General features: G+C 36.5%; 1 protein-coding gene across 4 annotated transcripts in view; it reads left to right on the forward strand.

Moving 5' to 3' along the window:
• OCIAD1 (OCIA domain containing 1) overlaps positions 1–20,683 on the forward strand; it is a 28,093-nt gene extending 7,410 nt beyond the window's left edge. For 2 of the 4 annotated variants that reach the window (XM_039241077.1, XM_039241078.1), the window contains exons 4-9: positions 3,770–3,823; positions 10,419–10,466; positions 11,709–11,844; positions 12,810–12,985; positions 17,077–17,229; positions 19,939–20,683. In XM_039241077.1, the coding sequence (XP_039097008.1) occupies positions 3,770–3,823; positions 10,419–10,466; positions 11,709–11,844; positions 12,810–12,985; positions 17,077–17,229; positions 19,939–19,976 (605 nt within the window). In that variant the 3' untranslated portion in view covers positions 19,977–20,683. Of the gene's footprint in view, positions 1–3,769; positions 3,824–10,418; positions 10,467–11,708; positions 11,845–12,809; positions 13,031–17,076; positions 17,230–19,938 lie in introns of all 4 variants that reach the window. The other 2 variants (XM_039241076.1, XM_039241075.1) reach the window with 2 other exon arrangements.

The raw sequence follows: 20,683 nt of genomic DNA on the forward strand, positions 1-20,683 counted from the left end.
AGCACAGAGCTCAACACAGGGCTCGAACTTGTGAACCACGAGATCATGACCTGAGCCGAAGTCAGACTCTCATCCGACTGAGCCACCCAGGTGCCCCCCCTTGTTATTTTTTAAAGTTTATTTAGTTTGAGAGAGAGAGTGTGTGAGTTTGCACTAGCAAACTGAGAGGGACAGAGGGAGAGGGAGAGAATTCCAAGCAGGCTCCAAGCTGCCAGTGCAGAGCCTAACATGAGGCTCCATCTCACCAGTGATGCGAGATCATGACCTGAGCCGAAATCAAGAGTCGGGCTCTTAACCCACTGAGCCACCCAGGCACCCTAGAGAGACCTTAGTTCTAAACCACTATTCTTTATAACATGAGAAGAAGTTAAGAGATTTGTGTGAAGACATAGTGTGAATGGCAGAACTAGTACTAGAATCTTCTTAACCAAACTGTTACTCTTTGCATTATACCATCTTGGCCTAAGGACAGAGTGAAATGGGGACAGCATTGTCCATTGTGGAGATGGCCAACTGACTCAACACTTTTTGTTCTTATATAATTCTTACATCTTTTCATGTTGCAATTCTTGAATCAAGCTGAAGGAAAAGAATGATTACAAATGTACTGATGCTATAATTAAAACGGACTTCTCCTTCAAAAAACTTTAAATGATAATACCTAAAGGTATTTTAATGAATCTTAAAGCATTTTTCTAGCAAGGGTAAAATCCATTTGTAAGTAGTAGACCAGGGATTCAAACCTTACGGTTTCTGCTGATTATTTGTGATGGTAAAGCTGTTCCAAAATTACGGATTTTAATCATGCAACCTTTAATAATATGGACATCTTAATTACCTTAGTTCTTAGATTGCTCATATAGTCTAGACCAGAGTTGAGCAAACTATAGCCTAAGGGCCAAATCTGTTTTTGTATGGCTGTGGGTTAGATTACTGTTTACATGTTTATTTTTAATTTTTAAAAATTTTTTAAAAATTTATTTCTGAGAGAGAGAGAGAACATGAGCAGGGAAGGGTCAGAGAGAGAGGGGGCTCCAGGCTCTGAGCTAGCTGTTAGCACAGAGCCCGATGTGGGGCTCAAACCCACAAACCATGAGATCATGACCTGAGCCGAAGTCAGACACTTCCCGACTGAGCCACCCATGTTTATTTTTAAATAGTTGGAAAAAAACAAAAGAAAAATATTCTGTTACATGTGAAAATCACATGAAATTTATATTTTTGCATCCATAAGTAAGTTTTAGTGGAATATATCTCTGTTACTTTGTTTAGTATTGTCTTGGGGCTTTTGCTTTAAAAGTTGAGTAGATGGGACAGAGAGACCCTGGGCCCACAAAACCGAAAATATTTACCATCCAGCTCTTTACAGAATGTTTCCCAGCCCCTGGTCTGGAACTGTGCTGTCCAGTGTAGCAGCCACATGTAGCTACTTCAATTTAAAATAACAGCAGGAAGGATACAAAGCAAAATCAACAAAAGGAAATATGGGGTGAAGTCCAGAGGAGACCAGACACACCAGGCAGAGGCTTCGAGGCTCCTCTCCTAGGGGAGTCACACGCAAAAGGGCCTGAAAGTTTCTCCAGCTAGCAGTTGGGGTAATACAAGTGAAGTGTTACCTGCCAAGGAGTCTCAATAGAGACTCAGTGCCTGGGGTTTTTACTGGGAACTGGTCACATACACCACCCTCAGTCTAGCAGGTACCAAAATTCCAGACCCTTAGAAGGAAAGCAGGTGTATTTGCATTAGCAGTTTAGGCACAGTGAGCCACTTACCATTCAGGTAAAGTTTTATATCACTTGTAGGGAACTGTTTAACATCAGCCAAGGACCTTGTAAGGAGCTCTTCTTAAGGATATCAGTCTCGGGGTGCCTGGGTAGCTCAGTCGGTTAAGCGTCCGACTTTGGCTCACATTATGATCTCGAAGTTCATGAGTTCCAGCCCTGCACCTGGCTCTGTGCTTACCACTTGGAGCCTGCTTCAGATTCTAGGTCTCCCTTCCTCTCTTCCCCTCTCCAGCTTGTACTGTCTGTCTCTCTCAAAAATCAATAAAACATTAGAAACAGTTTTTATTGGCGCCTGGGTGGCTTAGTCAGTTAAGCGTCCGACTTTTGCTTAGGTCATGATCTCGCGGTTCGTGAGTTCGAGCCCCGCGTCGGGCTCTGTACTGACTGCCAGCTCAGAGCCTAGAGCCTATTTCAGAGTCTGTGTCTCCCTCTCTCTCTGACCCTCCCCTGCTCACGCTGTCTTTCTCTCCCTCTCTCCTAGAAATAAATAAAAATAAAAAATTAAAAAAAAAAAAACAGTTTTTATTTATTTATTTATTTTATATTTTATTGATTTCTGAGAGAGAGAGAGAGAAGGGGAGGGTCAGAGAGAGAAGGAGACACAGAATCTGAAACAGGCTCCAGCCTCTGAGCTGGCTGTCAGCACAACCTGATGCGGGGCTCGAACCCACAAACTGTGAGATCATGACCTGAGCTGAAGTCGGATGCTTAACCAACTGAGCCACCCAGGCACCCCAGAAACAGTTTTTAAGTAAGTAAGTAAGTAAATAAATAAATAAATAAATAAATGGATACGAATCTCGGGGCTCATATTTTAAGCCTTTTCTGCATACTACCTAACTGGAAATCATGGATACAGGCTACTCCCATCATCATAAAATTCTATTGGACAGTGCTGGTATAGAAAAATGATTTTTAAAACAAAAAAATTTTTTAACATTTATTTAATTTTGAGACAGTGTGAGCAGGGGCAGGGTAGAGAGAGAGGGAGACATAGAATCTGAAGCAGGCTCCAAGGTGTCAGCACAGAGCCTGACATGGGGCTTGAGCTCATGAACTGTGAGATCAAGACCTGAGTTGAAGTCAGACACTTAACTGAGCCACTCAGATGCCCTGAAAAGTGAGTTTTAAATTATGAGTGCCTTTGAGATTATAATAGAGAGCTTTGGATTTTTCACTCTGGATTAATATGTATATGTATGTAGATATTTTCTTTTTTTTAATGTAGTTGACACACTAATATTTTGTAATATGCACTATTTCACTTAGTTTTAAGGAATTCAATGGTTTAGAATAAAAAGCATGAGTATTTAAAATTTATGCTTGTTCTTGCCCCAGTCACAGTATAACTGTAGACAAATACATTCTGTGTTTTGGTTCATACAGCATACTATAGAATTTGAAAGCTTGAGAGACAGACTATTAGCATTTGGAACCTACCATTGAAGTTTGCTATATGAGCAAATTACTTGACATTTCTAAGTTTCAGTTTCTTTATCTTTAAAAGGTGGTAGTAAAAAATACTGTATATTACAGAGATGTAGTAAAAAGTAAATGAGAAAATGTACATAAGGCACTTAACATGGTCCATGGAATTGAGTTATTATTCAGTAGTGGCTGTTACTATTTATAATTATACTTCTTGCCTCTCATTAGTGTATTCCTCCTTTATCTAGTACAGAATTTTTGGTCACTATTCAGTATGTTGCCTTAAATGATATTAATGAATGGTTCTTTTAAAGCCAAATCTACATGGTTCTTGAATTATAGTTTAATGTGTTGTAATATTTTCTTAAGCTTAAAATGTTTCTTTTCTATTTTTATTGACTTGTGTAATACAGCTTTTAAAAATGGAAAATTCTTTTTTAAATATGTTAATTTGCAACATACTTCCTAGATGGTTTTACTGATACACATTTATCCTGATGAACTCAGACAAAATCTGTTCTTTTGTTGATGTTGACAAATTCTTTTTTCTCCTGTAGCTGTGCCTTTGGCTGCAACAAGTATGTTGATTACTCAAGGATTAATTAGTAAAGGTAAATATTTAAACTTCAAATTTACTTAGCGTTTTAGATATTATGTTTTTAATGTTATTTTTTTCATTTTTAGATAAAGTGTAATAATGTATGATATTAAACATGCTCAGTGATACACTTCTACAATATCAGGAGAGTTATGTCTCTATGGACCTGCTGACTCAGATGTCTTGGTTTGAAATTTGATGGCCAAGAGCAAAAAGTAGCTAAAAACCTGCAGAAGGTTTGCAAACAGGTAGACCAACCTGGTCTAGGAAGGCCACCAACATCACTATCACCTAGGATCTTTTTAGAAATGCAAATTCATGCATTTCCTTAATCAGAATCTCAGAGTAGGGTTCAGGAAACTCTGTGTTTTAACAAACTCCAGATGATTCACATACACTGTCTTAAAGGTCTGTGTTCCCCCGCTCCTTGGACCAGAGCTTTGTCTTATAGTAGAGGGGGCTGGGGACACTTTTTGTCCCAGATTCTCTTGGCGTGAATATTATGGTGTATTCGTGTGTGGGTATTGAGTGTAATTTTTAAATCTTTCAGTCTCCATATGTTAAAATTAAATGCTTAATACATTTATTTCGTGAACTTTATATCCTTGGAATGAGGTATCCCAGAAGAGGGTAGAAACTTCTGGAGCTTTTGGGCTTAAGTAGGGTAGGAGACTGGAGAGCTTGAAGGTTAAGGCAGAAGTGGTAGTGGTTTGGAGAATCAGATGGTACCTCCTCAGTTAGACAGACCTTCTAACTTTAGCAATAAAATCTCGCCCCTGCTGTTTTGGGTTTTTTTTGTTTTGTTTTTGTTTGTTTTTCCTGCTTGGCTTGGTATATGTGCTGCGGAAGCCAGTACCCTACTTGGCTTAGAAATGCCTTTCTCCCACACATAACTAATGACACAGCTGATTGAGGCAGAAATCCCCTTTTTTAGTTGCAGATATTTCATGACAGAACTGTTACTGGACAGGGTGAAGCCCACTGACAATGTTAGAACCTGTAACTTAGGAGGCAGATTTTTCTTACAGCTAAAATCTTTCTGGATTCTTAGTCACCTTTTGGTGATTAATTGACTTGTCATCAATGGCGATTTATGCCTCTGTGGTTTCATTTGCAAAAGTCCTACCATAATCAACAATATTGTTCAAGAATCTGCCTCTGTAATTGTCCTTCATGTCTGAGCCTGGAACCTTACAGTAGAATTCCATTATCCATTTTTTAGAAAGATTAAATCACTGAAAATGATTTAACCTAGCTTATGGGATAATGCTTATTATATAACATGTATAATAACTGTCAGAATTTGTTGTTACTTTTAGGGTTTTGATAATTTGGAATAAAAAATAAAAAAACATTGATACATTACTCAGGTAGCTTTCCCAAGATTAAGAGTTTTTATTATTGCCGTATTAAAGATTTGTTGTCAGTCTCAACAAAAGAAATTGGAGGGTACTTGGGTGGCTCAGTCGGTTGAGTGTCCAACTTCCATTCCAATCATGTCTCACAGTTTGTGAGTTTGAGCCCCATGTTGGGCTCTCTGGTGTCGGCACGGAGCCTACTTCAGGTCCTCGTCTCCCTGTCTCTCTGCACCTCCCGTGCTTGCTCTCGCTCTCTCAAAAATAAATAAACGTTAGTAAATTATTTAAAGAAAAGAAAAATTGGAAAAGACTTTAGAAAAGGAATCCAAAATCCATCAAGACATTTCGTATTTAATCAAATTGCCTAACATTTTATATGTGTGTTCATCCACAGTGTCATACTCAACGTAGTCTTAGCTGCTCCATCACTACTCATTCTCTTACTATCAAAACATTTAAATACATCCAGGTCTGTTTTAACTTGAGAACACAAAAAAGAAAAACCTTTCCTCCATCCCTTTCCAACTCTTTGCATTTGAAGCCAGACTTCATGAATGAGCACCTCACTTTCAACTTTTTTTTTTTTTTAATGTTTTATTTATTTCTAGGAGAGAGAGACAGCGTGAGCAGGGGAAGGTCAGAGAGAGAGGCGGGTCACAGACTCTGAAACAGGCTCCGGGCTCTGAGCTGGCAGTCAGCACAGAGCCTGATGCAGGGCTCGAACCCACGAACTGTGAGATCATGACCTAAGCAAAAGTCGGACGCTTCACCGACTAAGCCACCCAGGCGCTCCTTAACTTCTTTTAACCCAAGCGGTCTGTGTCAAAAAATTCTGCATGTGTTCCAACATGTACCAAAACTTTTAAGTTTATTTATTTTTGAAAGAGAGCAAATTCCAAGCAGCCTCCATGCTGTTGGCACAGAGCCAAACATGGGGCCTCAATCCCATGAACCGTGAGATCGTGACCTGAGCCAAAATCAAGAGTTGGACTCTTAACCGATTGAGCCATCCAGGTGCCCCTAACATTTACCAAAACTTTGAATGGTTACCAACAAACCTTGTTACTTAAATTCCATGGGCAGTTTTGTTCTCGCTGGTTATACAACTTTAACTAGTCTTTGAGACATTCTCTTTTCTTGGCTTCTGTGACAGCATATTTTGATTTTTCTCCTGCCTGTGGCACCTCCCCTGTTTTTTCATGTTTTTTTGAGTGTCTGATACGTACCATACACTATTTCTAGTAGCTAGCACTGAGACAAAAATCTCAGACCTGCTGGTACTTAATATTCTGATGTGGGTTTTCATCCTTCACTTGTGTTCCTCAGAGTTAATCTTCGACTTTCAGTCTTCAGTCTGTATATACACTGTTACCCAGTAGTAATGTGAGCTTCAGCGACCATGTTTTGCTGTAAATCCCCATGATTATCCCTAGCCTAGACACCTGCTCCAGAACCATATTCTGCATATCTTTATATGGATGGCCCTCCTTACAGGCTCCTCAGACTGACCTATTTCATCCCAAACTGAGTTCATTTCCCCCCATATCAGTTTCTCTTGTTTTCCCCATGTCTGAATGGTACCACTCTTCCAGGATGCTTAGACATTATCCTTAGACATTATCCTTAACTTCTATCCCATATTTGCCTTGTGGAATAAATGTCCATTCTAGTCCAGCCCTTAAATATCTCTGTAAACTTTCTACCTCCATCTGCACAACCTCTATAATTCATGCAACCATCTATTGTCAAGAGTATTAACCTCCAACAAGTCTGTTTGCTTCTATTCTTGCTACTTCCCTTTAGGAAACAGACTGTCTCTGGCATTGACAAAAGGCCACAGTGCATGTAGTAGATACTCAAATATTTGAGTGGATAACTAAGACCACACTGTATTGATTGTCTTCATTCCCTGTCTAGGCTGTAAAAACTCAGTGAGGTGGTAAAGAGAGAATCTTGTTCATTGTTTATTCCTACTTTCTAGTATGTAGCATCTGTTGTAAGTTGTATGTAACTATTTGGTGACAGAATGAAAGAACAACTCTTTTGTATGAAAGTAGGTTTTGTTACCATCTTCCTTTTTCGCCTTATCTCACTTGTATAACTGAGGCTAACAGCATAATTTAGTTCTGTTTTTATACCTTGTATTAATGACATCATACAAGTAAGTATTCTTTTATATACCTTCTTTCAATGTTAGGAGATTCATTGGTATGCTGGAACTGGCTTGTACCCCCTCCAGATGGCTGGTGGTTAAATTTTCAAGAACTTGGCAAGCCAGTTTTAATCCATTGATAGCTTGACATTGGTCATGGTGCAAGTATTTATTCCACAGCAGTTGATCATTACAAATCAGGACTATTTATTTGGAGAGCTGGTTTTCCAGCACATGACTAGATTCGCCCACATTGTTGCATGTAATTGTAGATTATATATTCTCGTTGCCATGTAGTTTTCTGCTGTGTAAATATACCACAGCAGTATATCCATCCTATTGTACAGTGGCATTTGGGTAGTTTACTGTTCTGACTATTACAAATAGTTCTGTTATGAATAAAGACCACATCTTTTGGTAGACATTTTGCTGGGTTGTAGATTATGTATATATTTAGCTTTGGTAGATACTTCCAAGCTTTCTAGATTGTTTAGATCTATTTACACTCTCACACCGATTTATTTGTGGAGTTTTATTTGTGTCACATTATCTCCAACACTTGCTATTTTCACGTCTTTTGAATTTTAGCCATTGTGGTGAGTGAATAGTGATACTGATTGCATTGTGGTTTTAATTTGCATCTCTGATGACGGATCAAGTTGAGGACCTTTTCTTTTGTTTTTAGCTCACTTGAATATATTCTTTTGTGAAGTTGTCCAAGCCTATTGTCCATTTTTCCATTCAGTTTTCCTTTTCTGTTGGTTTTGTGAGAGTTCTCTGTATGTTCTGGAAGTGAATCTTGTCAGATGTATGTATTGTGATTATTTTTTCCCACTGATTAACTAGTTCTCAATATGATTGAGTCTAATTTATCATTTTTTTTATGATGAGGGTTCTTTGTGCTCTAAGATCTTTGTGTATTAAAAGAACATGAAGAATCTCTTACGTCTTTTTCTATAGGCTTTATTTTTCTTTCCTACCTAAGTTTTCAAGTATCTGAAATTGTTTTCGAATACAGGAATATCTAGTTTTATTGTGCTTTGCTTTATTGCACTTCACAGGTATTAACTCGTTACAAATCTAAGGTGTGTGGCAACCGTCCTCTGAACAATTCTTACCGGCACCATTTTTCAACAGCATTTGCTCACTTTGCATCTCTGACATTTTGGCAATTCTCATAATATTTCAGATGTTCTCCTTATTATATTTGTTACAGTGATCAGTGATTACAGTTCTCTAAAGGCTCAGATGATGGATAGCATTTCTTAGCAATAAAGTATTTTATTTTATAGACATAAAAATTGTACACTTAGTATTGTACACTTAATATTAAGATTACAGGGGTGCCTGGGTGACTCAGTTGGTGGAGTGTTTGACTTCAGCCCAGGTCATGATGTCTCGGTTTTCAAGTTCAAGCCCCGCGTTATGCTCTTTGGTGACAGCTGAGAGCCTGGAGCTTGTTTCAAATTCTGTTTCCCTCTCTGTCTGCCTCTCCCCCGCTCATGCTCTGTTTCTCAAAAATAAAATGTTAAAAAAAAGAGAGATTACAGTATAGCATAAACATTTATCCATGCTCTGGAAAACAAAAAACGTCATTTGACTTGCTTTTTTGTGATAACTCGCTTTATCATGGTGCTCTTGAACTGAACCTGCAGTATTTCTGAGGTATGCATGCCTGTGTTGTATGAGTTAGGGTCAAGGTACATTTACCCCCTTTTGTACGTGAAGGTGACTCAGCACCGTATTTTGAAAGCACTGTCTTTGTTCACTGCATGCAGTGTTGCCTTTTTCATAAGTGACTGTGTGTTTGTCTGTTTCTGGACTCCTGGTTTTGGTCTGTATATTTATTGCACTTTTTCCAGTTTTTTGTTGTTTTTCAATATTGCCTTGTTCTTGTATTTCCACGTGATTTTTAGAATAAGCTTTTCAACTTCTGGGAACACAGTCTTTGATTTTTAATCAGGATTGCATTGAACTTATGGAGAATTGCCATATTTACAGTATTTAGTCTTTCATGGACATGGTGTATTCCTCCATTTAGCTTTCATTTCTGTCAGTAAGTTTTGTAGTTTGCAGGGTACAAGTCTTTGAAATTTTCACTAGATTGCTCCTGGATCTTTGATGGTTTTTGTCTCTTTCAAAAAGGTTTGGTTGGTTTGTCTGTCTTTGGTATGTAGAAATAATACATATGTTTTTTGTGTATTGACTTTATATTTCTAGTGATCTTGTTAAATTCACCTATGCTGATAGATTGTAGAGTCTTTGGATTTCATTTTTCTGTCGATACTGGATTTACTTGGTTGTCTCTTTTAAAAAGAGGTTTATTTATTTTTGAGAGCGAGAACTAGTGGGGGAGGGACAGAGTCCCAAGCAGGCTCTGCACTGTCAACGCAAATCTGAATGCACAGCTCAAACTCACAAACTGAGATCCTGACCTGAGCCGGAATGAAGAGTCCAACGCTTAACCGACCGAGCACCCAGGCACCTTTGGTTCTCTAGTTTAAATAGTTATGGCTTTAAACTTCTCTGGGCTATGGAGAGAGCTAATGTTGTCAGGTAGTATTTAAAGGTAGTCCATACTGATTTTTCCTTTTATCTTTGTGGGTTGCCCAAAGCTGCTGAGAAACAGATATATCTTTATGCTACAATTCCAGATTAATTGCTTTTGTCTCACAGAAGAGACCAGATTATGCTTCACAGAAATAGTTTTCTTATTTGTGTCATTTTCTTACATACTTTCTAAAAAAATTTTTTATGGTTTTTATTTATTTTTGAGAGAGAGGGAGCAAGCGAGCATGTGTGGGGGAGGGGCAGAGAGCGAGAGGGGGACACAGAATCTGAAACAGGCTCCAAGCTCTGAGCTGCCAGCACAGAACCCGATGCAGGGCTCAAACCCACAAACCATGAGACCATGACCTGAGCTGAAGTCGGATGCTTAACCAACTGAGCCACCTAGGCACCCCAAATTTTCTTATGTACTCTCAGCATAAACTTGGCATAAGCCTATTTTATTTTAATAAAAGAGAAAATATCTTAATTATGTAAATGTGTATATTTCTAGCAGTGTTACTAACAAGTGTCTACTCTTTTATCTTTAGGAATCCTCTCAAGTCATCCCAAATATGGTTCCATCCCTAAGCTTATATGTAAGTATGAACAACCCTAGTTTTTTTTTTTTTTACTTTTATTTTTTGACATTTATTTATTTTTGAGAGACACAGTATGAGTGGGGGAGGGGCAGAGAGCGAGGGAGACACAGAACCCAAAGCAGGCACAGAAGCTGATGTAGGACTCAAACTCGTGGACTGCAAGATCATAACCTAAGCCGAAGTCAGGCACTTAGCTGACTGAGCCACCCAGGCGCCCCTGAACAACCCTAGTTTTCTTACCTAAGTAAAATAATTAGTTTTTACCAAATGTTTTGTTTCATCTAATTCCTAACAATTATTTGGTTTATTTCTTTTGACTAGTTTATTTAAGCTTTTCATTAAATCGACTGACTACCTGGACATTTTATTGTTAGCCTTAAGAATCACAAGTTACTAGGAGGATCTTTTTTCTTTATAATATAATAAAACTATTACTTTTAAGTAACTTGTAGTGATACGGTATTTTAAAATAAATTCTGTTGGTTTATGAGGAAAGAAAGTTGTTAAGTGCTGATGAACCAAACTGTCTTAAAATTAAGTCTTTTAAAAATCTCTTTGCATTTTAAAGTGTAAGTAAGCATAATTTACTTTAGTATTACACATATATGTATGTATATACGTATATATTACATATATGCATACATAATATAGTATGGTTTATAGGAAAGAAGCTAATAAATTGCTTTAAGAAAAAGAGCACCTGAGGCTTTTTTATGAATCTTACCAGGTTAGCCTCTCTTTTATATTGGAAATAAAACACAATGACACACCAGTAGCCACATTTAGGTATCACTTCATAATTCATTATTTTAAGGCAAGTACCTAATTTTAAAACCAGTTTTATGAAATTAGCATGTCAAACAGTAGGATTCTCATTTTACAGGAAAAGAAATGGCCTGAAGTCCTTGTGATTAGGCTAGAACTCTGTTTTAAGTCCACATTTCCTTATACTTTTACTACATCTTCCCTGTCTATGTTAATAATTAGAAAGCAGAATTTATATATCTGGAAGCAATTTTATTTTGGATTTTATTTTGTGAAAGTGAATTGTATCTTTAGACTCTGTTTACTCTGAAGCTGATATAATGGTACTTGTAACATTATTTTGAGAAATCTTAGTCTTACCATACCCACGACCTCTATTCAGGATCACATTTCTTAACAAGCTTCCTTCTAGGAGAGATTTTTATCTAAATATGCACATTGAGTCACATTTTTTTGTTTGTTTTTACAAATAAGTTGCTTGTATCATGGGATATTTTGCGGGAAAGCTTTCTTACGTGAAAACTTGCCAAGAGAAGTTCAAGAATCTTGAGAATTCCCCTCTTGGAGAAGCTTTACGCTCAGGACAGGCACGGCGATCTTCACCATCTGGGTAGGCCAAACTGATTTTTATTAAAGGTTTTTAAGTTTAACTAAAAAATTACAAGTGGATATCACCATGATTGAGGGCACAAAGCATTGCCTAACTTGAAAGACCATTGGAAACTTGCCATTTTCCAGGAAGCTAAAACTTTGTTTTAATTAGAGTAAAATGTGTCTGCTTTTGTTTTTACTTACTTTTTAAAAATTTGAGTAAACTACCCTCAACGTGAGGCTTGAACTTATGACCCCAAGATCAAGAGTCTCCATGCTCTACCAACTGAGCCAACCAGGCACCCCTACCTTTGTTTATTTAGAGCTGCATCCTACTGGGAATACTTACCCCAGAATAAAGGATTTTAATTTGGCAAACACTTTTGATTACTATATTTTGGATTTTTCTTTTGAATTCCCAAATTTTATCACTCCCATCTCTTAATCCTTCTGTTATGTATATATATCCTCCAAATTTTTGTTTTAATTATGTTTAAATAAATAAACCCTGTCCATCTGGATAGGTAGATAAATAACAATGTCATGAAGTAGATTTAATAGATAAATTGTTATAAATGATAAACGACATGAATGCTAGTAATCCTTAGGTATCTGCATTAGCAAAGTAGTGTTTATGGCCTGTTAGCTATGGCAGTAACTTTCCAGTTAATGTGGGAACTGGACACACTTTCTGATTTGAAGAACTTTTTTCTAAAGACTGTAAACACATGAAATTGATCTCTGAAGCTTAGGAATTAGAAAATTGGAGATACACTTTTCTTCTATATTAAGAGTGACGGTTTTTAAATTGTATTAATGGGTCAGAACATATTTTCAAGGTTTTTGTGGTAGAGAGAAACAGACTTCTTTTGCTATTACAAATGGCCGTGTTAAAATTATATGATTCCTTTAGAAAATAAGATAACTGGTTTTTATATCCTAACACACTTTTTAAGGTGTGTTTCTTAACGATTTGAATTCCAGGCACTATTCTCAGAAGTCAAAATATGACTCAGATGTGAGTGGTCATTCATCTTTTGTGACATCTCCAGCAGCTGACAACATAGAAAAAGAGATGCTTCCTCATTATGAGCCAATTCCATTCAGTGCTTCTATGAATGAATCTACTCCCACTGGTATTACTGATCATATTGCCCAAGGTAGAAACTTCTCTTGAAATGAATTTCAACATTTTATGGTCCAACGTATGTATAAACTTTTGATGACCTTTTCTGCTGGATATCACTTGTATGTTCCACCATCAGCCTAAACTCAGCATGTTTGTTTGTTCATTTGTTTCTTCATTCATTCTACATTTTTTAAGTCCAGTAGGTGTCCAGCACTCAGCTAGGTGTGGAAGAAGATAGATGAATAAGACCTGGTTCTTGTCCCCAAGAAAGTCTCTTAGACTATTAGAAGGTATAGAAATACAAGGAAAAATTACTAATATGTCCCATTAATCAGAAATACTAACAGTGTTTAGTGATCTAGCAAAGAAGTGGTAAATTGGGCCTCAGGGAGGCTTCAAAGAGGTTACACTTGTTAGGCTGATCTTAAAGGCTTTCAGCTTTTTTGTCTATAATGTGAGAAAAATAATAATTACCTGCCTTACAGAACTGTTGTCAAGTGAGAAAACGAAAATGCTTTGTGAAGTTTGTGTAAATACTAGCTTTGAAGATCACAGAATGTAAGAGAAACACCATCACCTTTGGATTAAGGCCTGGATTTGAATGATTGACATTGGCTAGCTATGTGACTTTAGGCAAGTAACTAATTTGTGATCCTTCAGTTTCTTGATCTCCCGAATGGAGATGATAATGCCTCTCTTAAAGAACTTTTGGAATCAGATGAAATAATCAGAGGTAATGCCTGGCAAGAAATGGGCTCTCAACAGATATTCGTTTTCCTTCCTTTGTTCTTTGAATCTAGTTTGCGGTGGAAAGTGAAGAATTAGAAAGTACTGGTTTGCAATTCCTTATTTAAAATCTTAAAATCCAAATAGCTCTGACAGCCACAAAGCTTTAGTTTTTTAAATTTTTGTTATTTATTTTTCTAACACGGAGCTTGAACTCTCGACCCTGAGATCGAGAGTAGCCTGCTCTATGAACTGAGCCAGCTGGGCGCCCCTACAAAGCTTTTTTAATAATTAAACTGATGAAAAAATCTGACTTAATTCATTTCAGACCCTGACCTACACTGACATAAGTCTATTTGTATTCTTTATCTTAAATCTGATTTTCCTGCATTTTGTTGTAGAAATATTAATGTTTGCTTATGCATTGCTGCTTCAGATCCCTGAATGGATGGATATTAAGTAATATAAGGGCCATGTACTATATGACATTTTTCTAAAATCCGAGAAACCGAATTCTGAAACGTTTCTGACTATAAAGGTTTGGATAGGGATTGTAGATAGAATGTTCTTTGAAAGCACTTCCTTTGATGCAAATACCATAAACCAGTAACTGTGAGGAACAAACAAGGTTAAAGGAACATTTGAGTTTTCGTTGTTTAAGCTGGGAGACATTTGGATCCATGTGTAAGTTAAACGGAGGGGGAGGAAACAGTGGGATAGAGAAGTTGATTATAAGTCACATAGGGTTCCAGAGGTTGTAGAAGGGGTTCTAGGTAGGTCAGGATATAAAGGAGCCACTAAATACATGTAGCTATTTAAATTAATTAAAATTAAATCAAAATGAAAAATCAGTTCTTCACTTGCTTTGTAAGCATTTCAGTTGTTTAGTTGCCACATGCGCTAGTGGCTACCTTGTTGGAATGTGCAGATACAGAACATTCTGATCGTTACAGAGAATGACACTGGCCGGCATTGCTTTAGAGCAGGGTGGTGTGGGGGTGGTGAGTAGTAGTTAACCTTTCGGATTAGAAGAGACAAGAGAGAATGGAAGTTAAAATAATTAAAGACATTCTTAAGTGGATGAAAGTGGTTGAGAGCCTTGACTTCTTTCCCCTGAATGGTTGGAAACGACCTCCCAATTAGAAAGGGAGGGAGGCAGGCAGATGAGGAGAGGGCAGGTCGTTCTTTTATCTTCAGAGGCAGCTGTTCTTGTTGCTTGCTGCATCTCTCACCTTGCCAGTCTCTCAAGTCCAAATCCATTCTGCTTGGATTCTGGCCATCCATCACCTCTTCCTTTGTAATGATTTTCATCTTCCATTCGCATTGGAAAATTCCATTCCATGTTACCTAATTCCTTTTCCAAATAAATGCAAACAGACAGAATGCCCAGTGGTATCTGCCTGCAGACTACAGCAAAGGCCATGCTTCGATATATTTTGTGTTCTCCAGAGAGCCATCTATCCGTCTCCTGCTCTGCTCTCTCGGCCCCTTCTCTAAATCAAGGTTGCTATTCTGACTTCTCTCCACATGGGCCGGTCGTGGCCGCCTCTGCTTTGCCCCCAGATGCTGTCCTCCCTGTACCAGGACACTCTCCCCTTCTGGTTAAGTCCTGCCTGCCGATTGAGTTCTGCTTGCTTTTACCAGAAATTGAGAGTTATTAATCTTTAAAAGTAGAAGGCTCTCCTTCATAGCTGTTAGGAGACTTATCATAGTTTATGAGAGGTAGATTTAAATCAGTGCTGTTTTATATTTTATTCCTTCCAGCTCTTTATAACCTTCCCAAAGTCGTAAATCATGCTCCCTGCACAGTGCAGAATATTTTCATTGGGCTTTTATAAGTGGAAAAAATTCTCCCTAATCTTCTGATTTATGTTTCCATTATTTGTCACAATTTCAGCACAAAGAAATATTTTCTTTTTGGTGAGAAAAAGTATTAGACCTGGAAGGAACTTTAGAGGTAGATAGATCATCTAGTCAAACTTGTATATTTCAAAATTGAGAAAAACCAGGATTCAGAGAAGCTTAGTGATTTGCCCAAGGACATGCAGTGATTGTCAGCTAAGTGGGAATGAGAATTTTGGGTTCCTGACTATAATAATCTAGCATACACTGTCTCCTTCACAATTTAGAAAATACCACTTCTGGTGAAGGGAAATGAATTTAATAACTACTCATTACTAATGAAATGTACGTCCTTTTTAAACCCAATATAAGTTTATGATATTTTTCTTTGCATTCTTTCTTTTAGGAAAAATTTAGTTTTCAAGAAAGGTATATAGTATTCAGACTAATTAGTAGAAATTTAAAGCCTTTTTGCTTTGTATCAATACGGTATACTTTGAAGCAAAATAAAAGGTTATGGTTGAAGACATTTAATGTATAGTTATGTTGATTTGAAGATTCTGATTATTTACTGAGGTCTTCCTGTAGCGTTCTAAATCCCACTTAGAAAAAAACCTGCTTTTTAAAAATTATTTTAATTAATATGATTATGTTAATAAAATGATATGCCCAATATCTATGTAAAATTTTGGTGGTGATGTGTAAGACTTTTGTAAGTTAAGTAGTTGTTGACTGAATGTTATGTTAGCAGTGGGTTAATTTGTTTTAAAATGCTTATATGTCTTTCTGGTTATAAATTTTGTAAACTGTTTAATATTTGTTCCTGTCATCTAATATCAAGAGTAACTTTCCTGATTTTTACATGAGTATATGAGTCTTTAATGATACGTATTCCTACCTTGACTCTCCTTGGGAGAGAGAAAGAATAAATGCTGGTTCCCCGTCCAAAATTATCATTGCCGCTTTTTTCTGCCTTCGTGTTGCATCTATTAGATCTGAGTAAACATGGTGCATGCTGTCATTAAAGGCTATCTTTCATGCTTTTCAGTAGGTATTTTCAAGTGTTTTTGAGTATAAAGATGGTCAATTTTTTTTAATATAGTCATTTGCACGTAGAGTCTGGTTATAGGAATGTTTAACTATACCAAGTAACAGATGTACTGTGTCAGGTTTTGTTCATTTTTGTCATGGGTAGGCTATGTTTGTTTTTAATTATATTAAAAAATGTGAGTAATTTTCCAGTTTAAAAAGTAGCATTTTACTGAGGATAAATTTTGCTGGCATATACATTATGGTATCCATTTTTCTGGCCCTGGTTTCTTTTTAATTTTTTTTATGTTGGTTTTAAATTTTAGAATAAAAGCGTAAAAGTGTAAGAGAAAGTCAATTTTAGTTTTGTAATTATCTTGGAGAAAATGTAGTACCTTTGAAATGGTGGTAAAATTTGATCCTTTATTCTGTTTTTATTGTAGGTAAGAAGCATTTATAAGATTTAGTTGCTTTGGATTTATTCAAATCCTTTTGTCACCATTTATTAACTGTTTGTTGTTTTAGGACCTGATCCCAACCCTGAAGAAAGTCCTAAAAGAAAAAATATTACATATGAGGAATTAAGGAATAAGAACAGAGAGTCATATGAAGTAACTTTAACACATAAGACTGACCCCTCAGTAAGACCTATGCAGGAAAGAATGCCAAAAAAAGAAGGTATGATAGTTTAGTCTGAATCACTTTATTCTTTAGGATTGGAAACTGCACCATTAGTTTAAAACATTAATTATACTAATATGTGATTTAATTCCTCAAGCAATTAACAAAATAACATTAAAAAAAAGAATAGCTATCAGTTAAAAGGTTTTCCTTTTCTAAGGTGTTCCAGAGACCATTTGTGTTAGAAAATAATGAAGTCCAGATGGTAGTGGGACTTAAGACAATGAGACTAGTTTTAACACGTTGTAGAAATTATAAATCTATTTGAATGTTTTCTCTTACCAGAAGTCACCTTGGGGCTTGATAATGTTTTCTCAACGATGCATCTATTGCATAAAACCATACCTGGTGACTTGAAGTTGATAATGGGCTGTAATGCCACTTTTAGCAGAATGGGAGACTCATGATTGAGTAGTGAAATTGATTTTCTTACATGTTTTGTGAAATTGGAATGAGCTATGTGCCTTACAAACCAGCTTTTAGGGCACTTCCAAAAGAGGAGTTTGACCTTTTTTTTTTTTCCAATGATACTTTTATTCTATAATTATAAATTTTAAAATCACGGTTTCTTTTTCATTCCTTTTGGAACTGCTATACATTACCTAAAGTAAATTTTCTGACACAGAAGTTTACCCCTAATGGAAGAAGGCATTTTGAATAGGGGTTTGTACCTATTTCAGTATAGAATTTTATGTCTTTTTTGAGGAATTTTAGAGAGTATGTCATTGTTTCCAGGCTTTCTGTTTACTACTTTTAAAAAAAGGAAGGACGTCCCGGGTACCTTTTTGAGAGTCACATACCACGAAGAATGCAAAAATACATAAAAGTCTTTAGTAGTTTTTATTATGATTGTTCTTTTAGAATCAATTTTTTATTTGTTTATTATTTTTGAGAGAGAGAGGAAGCATGAGCGGGGAAGGGGGAGAGAGAGGGAGACACAATCCTAAAGAAGCAGGCTCCAGGCTCTGAGCTCTCAGCACCGAGCTCAGTGCAGGGCTCAGACTCATGAGCCAAGAGATCGTGACCTGAGCCAAAGTTGAATGTTTAACAGACTGAGCCATCCAGGTGCCCCGTAGAACCAATTTTATTTCTAGTTAGTAATGGTTGCTTCGTTTAGAATTGTTTTTCTAACAATGTCAGATAATATTGCTGTCGTATTAATAGTGTAAAATCCAGCTTTCAAATACATTTGTAACAAAAAATACTTGTTGATGTTTATCATTAAAGAAGCTTTAGCATAAACATTATGCATTTAAGTGGCCATTACTTTGTAATATGTAAAGACTTACTGGTACTTCGTTCCACTAATTAATTGGGGGATTTAGACTGTAAGCTCCATGAGGGCAGGCAGTAGCATTTCTCTTGTTTCTGTAATCTTTTTTCTCCACAACATCGTACCGTACCTTGATGTATCAGATAAGGAGTGTTGTGGTTGGGCCCTAGTAATAAAGGGTAACAAAAGGAAATACGGTAGATCTTTGGCATTTGCTGGATTCTGACATTGGTGGTTCTGGCTGAATGGTCATGAAGTCCAATTATATGACACAGTAATGTGAAATAAGTTTTTTCTTTGTAAAAAGAAATCTGTGTGTGTGTATGCTTTATATAATTTAAAAGAAAACAGTTAAATAGTTTGATTTTTTTCTGTTTTTTTAGAATATTCTGTTTTAGAATCTAGACAGAAAATTTGACATTGTCCAAGACATCTCTGGTCAGAAAATGTCATTTCAGAGGTTTTTACTTTTAGTTTGTGTTGATTATGTTTATTGACATTTACCTAAATCAGAAATTAAGACTGAGAAATTTCAGAAACAGAAGCATATTATCAGTCAGCTGTCAGGGTAGTGATAGCACCACGTTATCATACAGCTTCTAGAAGACTACCTTAGGCTCATGAGGATGTGAAAGGGGAAAAGGCAAAATATGAGGAGGGACAGCATGTAATATCTTAGTATAATAATGAAAGAGATTTAAATAGACTCCCTAATGAAGCTTGGAGAAAGAGTCCCTAGTCCATACTTTGACAGCAGCTCCCTTACATTGTTACGAATATTTGAAGAGCTGTAATCCATGGATGAAAGCTGCGTAGAAGAGAGGCTAAAAGTAAGAAGACAGGAGCTTGTTTCAGAATGTAATTTCATGTAAAATGTAGGGCTGTGGAAACCATTTCCTTCTTGTATAGTGTTACAGCTCATGGGAGAAAAGAGTGAACCACAACGTGAAGACTTGACCATTTCTATCACTATACTTTTTGTGAAAAACAAAATTCAAATGTTTGTTACTATTTTTTATTTCCTGGTAACTTTCTGGCATGTGCTATAAAGCATACCACACTTAGTATTGCAGACTTGTAAAGGCACCCACACTTTGGACCCGAACAGACCTATGTTCCGATTTCAGTTCAGTTTGCTTTGTTAGGCTTTGTACCTTGGGCAAGTTACTAATCTGTTTTCTCACCCTTAAAATGGAGATTGTGTTTACTTTATAAGTTTGTTATGAGAGTCACATATTTATGTTGAGTTCTTGATACAGTGCACCATTATTTGTGTCCAAACTTCAATTTGCAAAAAAAGTCTGGCTAGCCCCTTTCTCTCGTGTGCATTTATTCAAAATGAAACACAATTTTTATTATAAAAGCAAACTTAAAATCATATCTTATAGTTACTACTGTTTGGAATCATCAATTATTTGTGCTTTTTTTCCTAGTCAAAGTAAACAAATATGGAGATACTTGGGATGAGTGAAAAGTTGCATCATTGGACCTACTGAAGGAGTTTCAATGTCCAGCTTCATCTAGGTGGTCATGAATATCTGCATGCTTTGAGCTCAGCAGCAGTCTGCATAAACACATTCAAAACTAGAACCTGGGTTCTTGTGGTTTGGCTTATTAAAATGATGTTTAAAAACACAGATTTTAATGTGAATGTTGTGTGAATATATTCACCTTGAGGAACTATATGAATGATGGTATCAAACCATGATCACATGCAGTTTGTGAAATTGTTTTAAGTTACAGAGTAAGGATTCTCTCTTTTAAAACAAGAGTCTGTAATGCTCTAGGGTCCGCATATATGAAAATAAGTGGTATTTGCATGTTGATTTGGGGTGGGTGGGGGGAGCAAGCATAATTTTAAGTGTTAAGCTTTACATCCAAAAAATTATTCAAAAGCCTCTCTCCAGTGTTTGCTGTATTCTCTTATTAATGTTTATGGTAAATAAAATATAAAGAAACATACATCTTCATCAATTTCATGGTTTCATTAATCTCTTTATAAGTAAATGATGTTTCATAGGGATAGGAAATAAAGTCCTCTATTTCTGAATAATAATAATACACTGAATGTGACTCATGCAAATTAATGAACATACGGTAAACAGCATAGCACCTTCAAGCAGTGGTCATGTTTGAAATATTTGCAGACTCCACTGGAATAAAAATTGGTATCCTTCA

The sequence above is a fragment of the Hyaena hyaena genome, unplaced genomic scaffold (assembly GCF_003009895.1).
Source record: "Hyaena hyaena isolate Hyena2069 unplaced genomic scaffold, ASM300989v1 scaffold_187, whole genome shotgun sequence".
Taxonomy (NCBI): domain Eukaryota; kingdom Metazoa; phylum Chordata; class Mammalia; order Carnivora; family Hyaenidae; genus Hyaena; species Hyaena hyaena.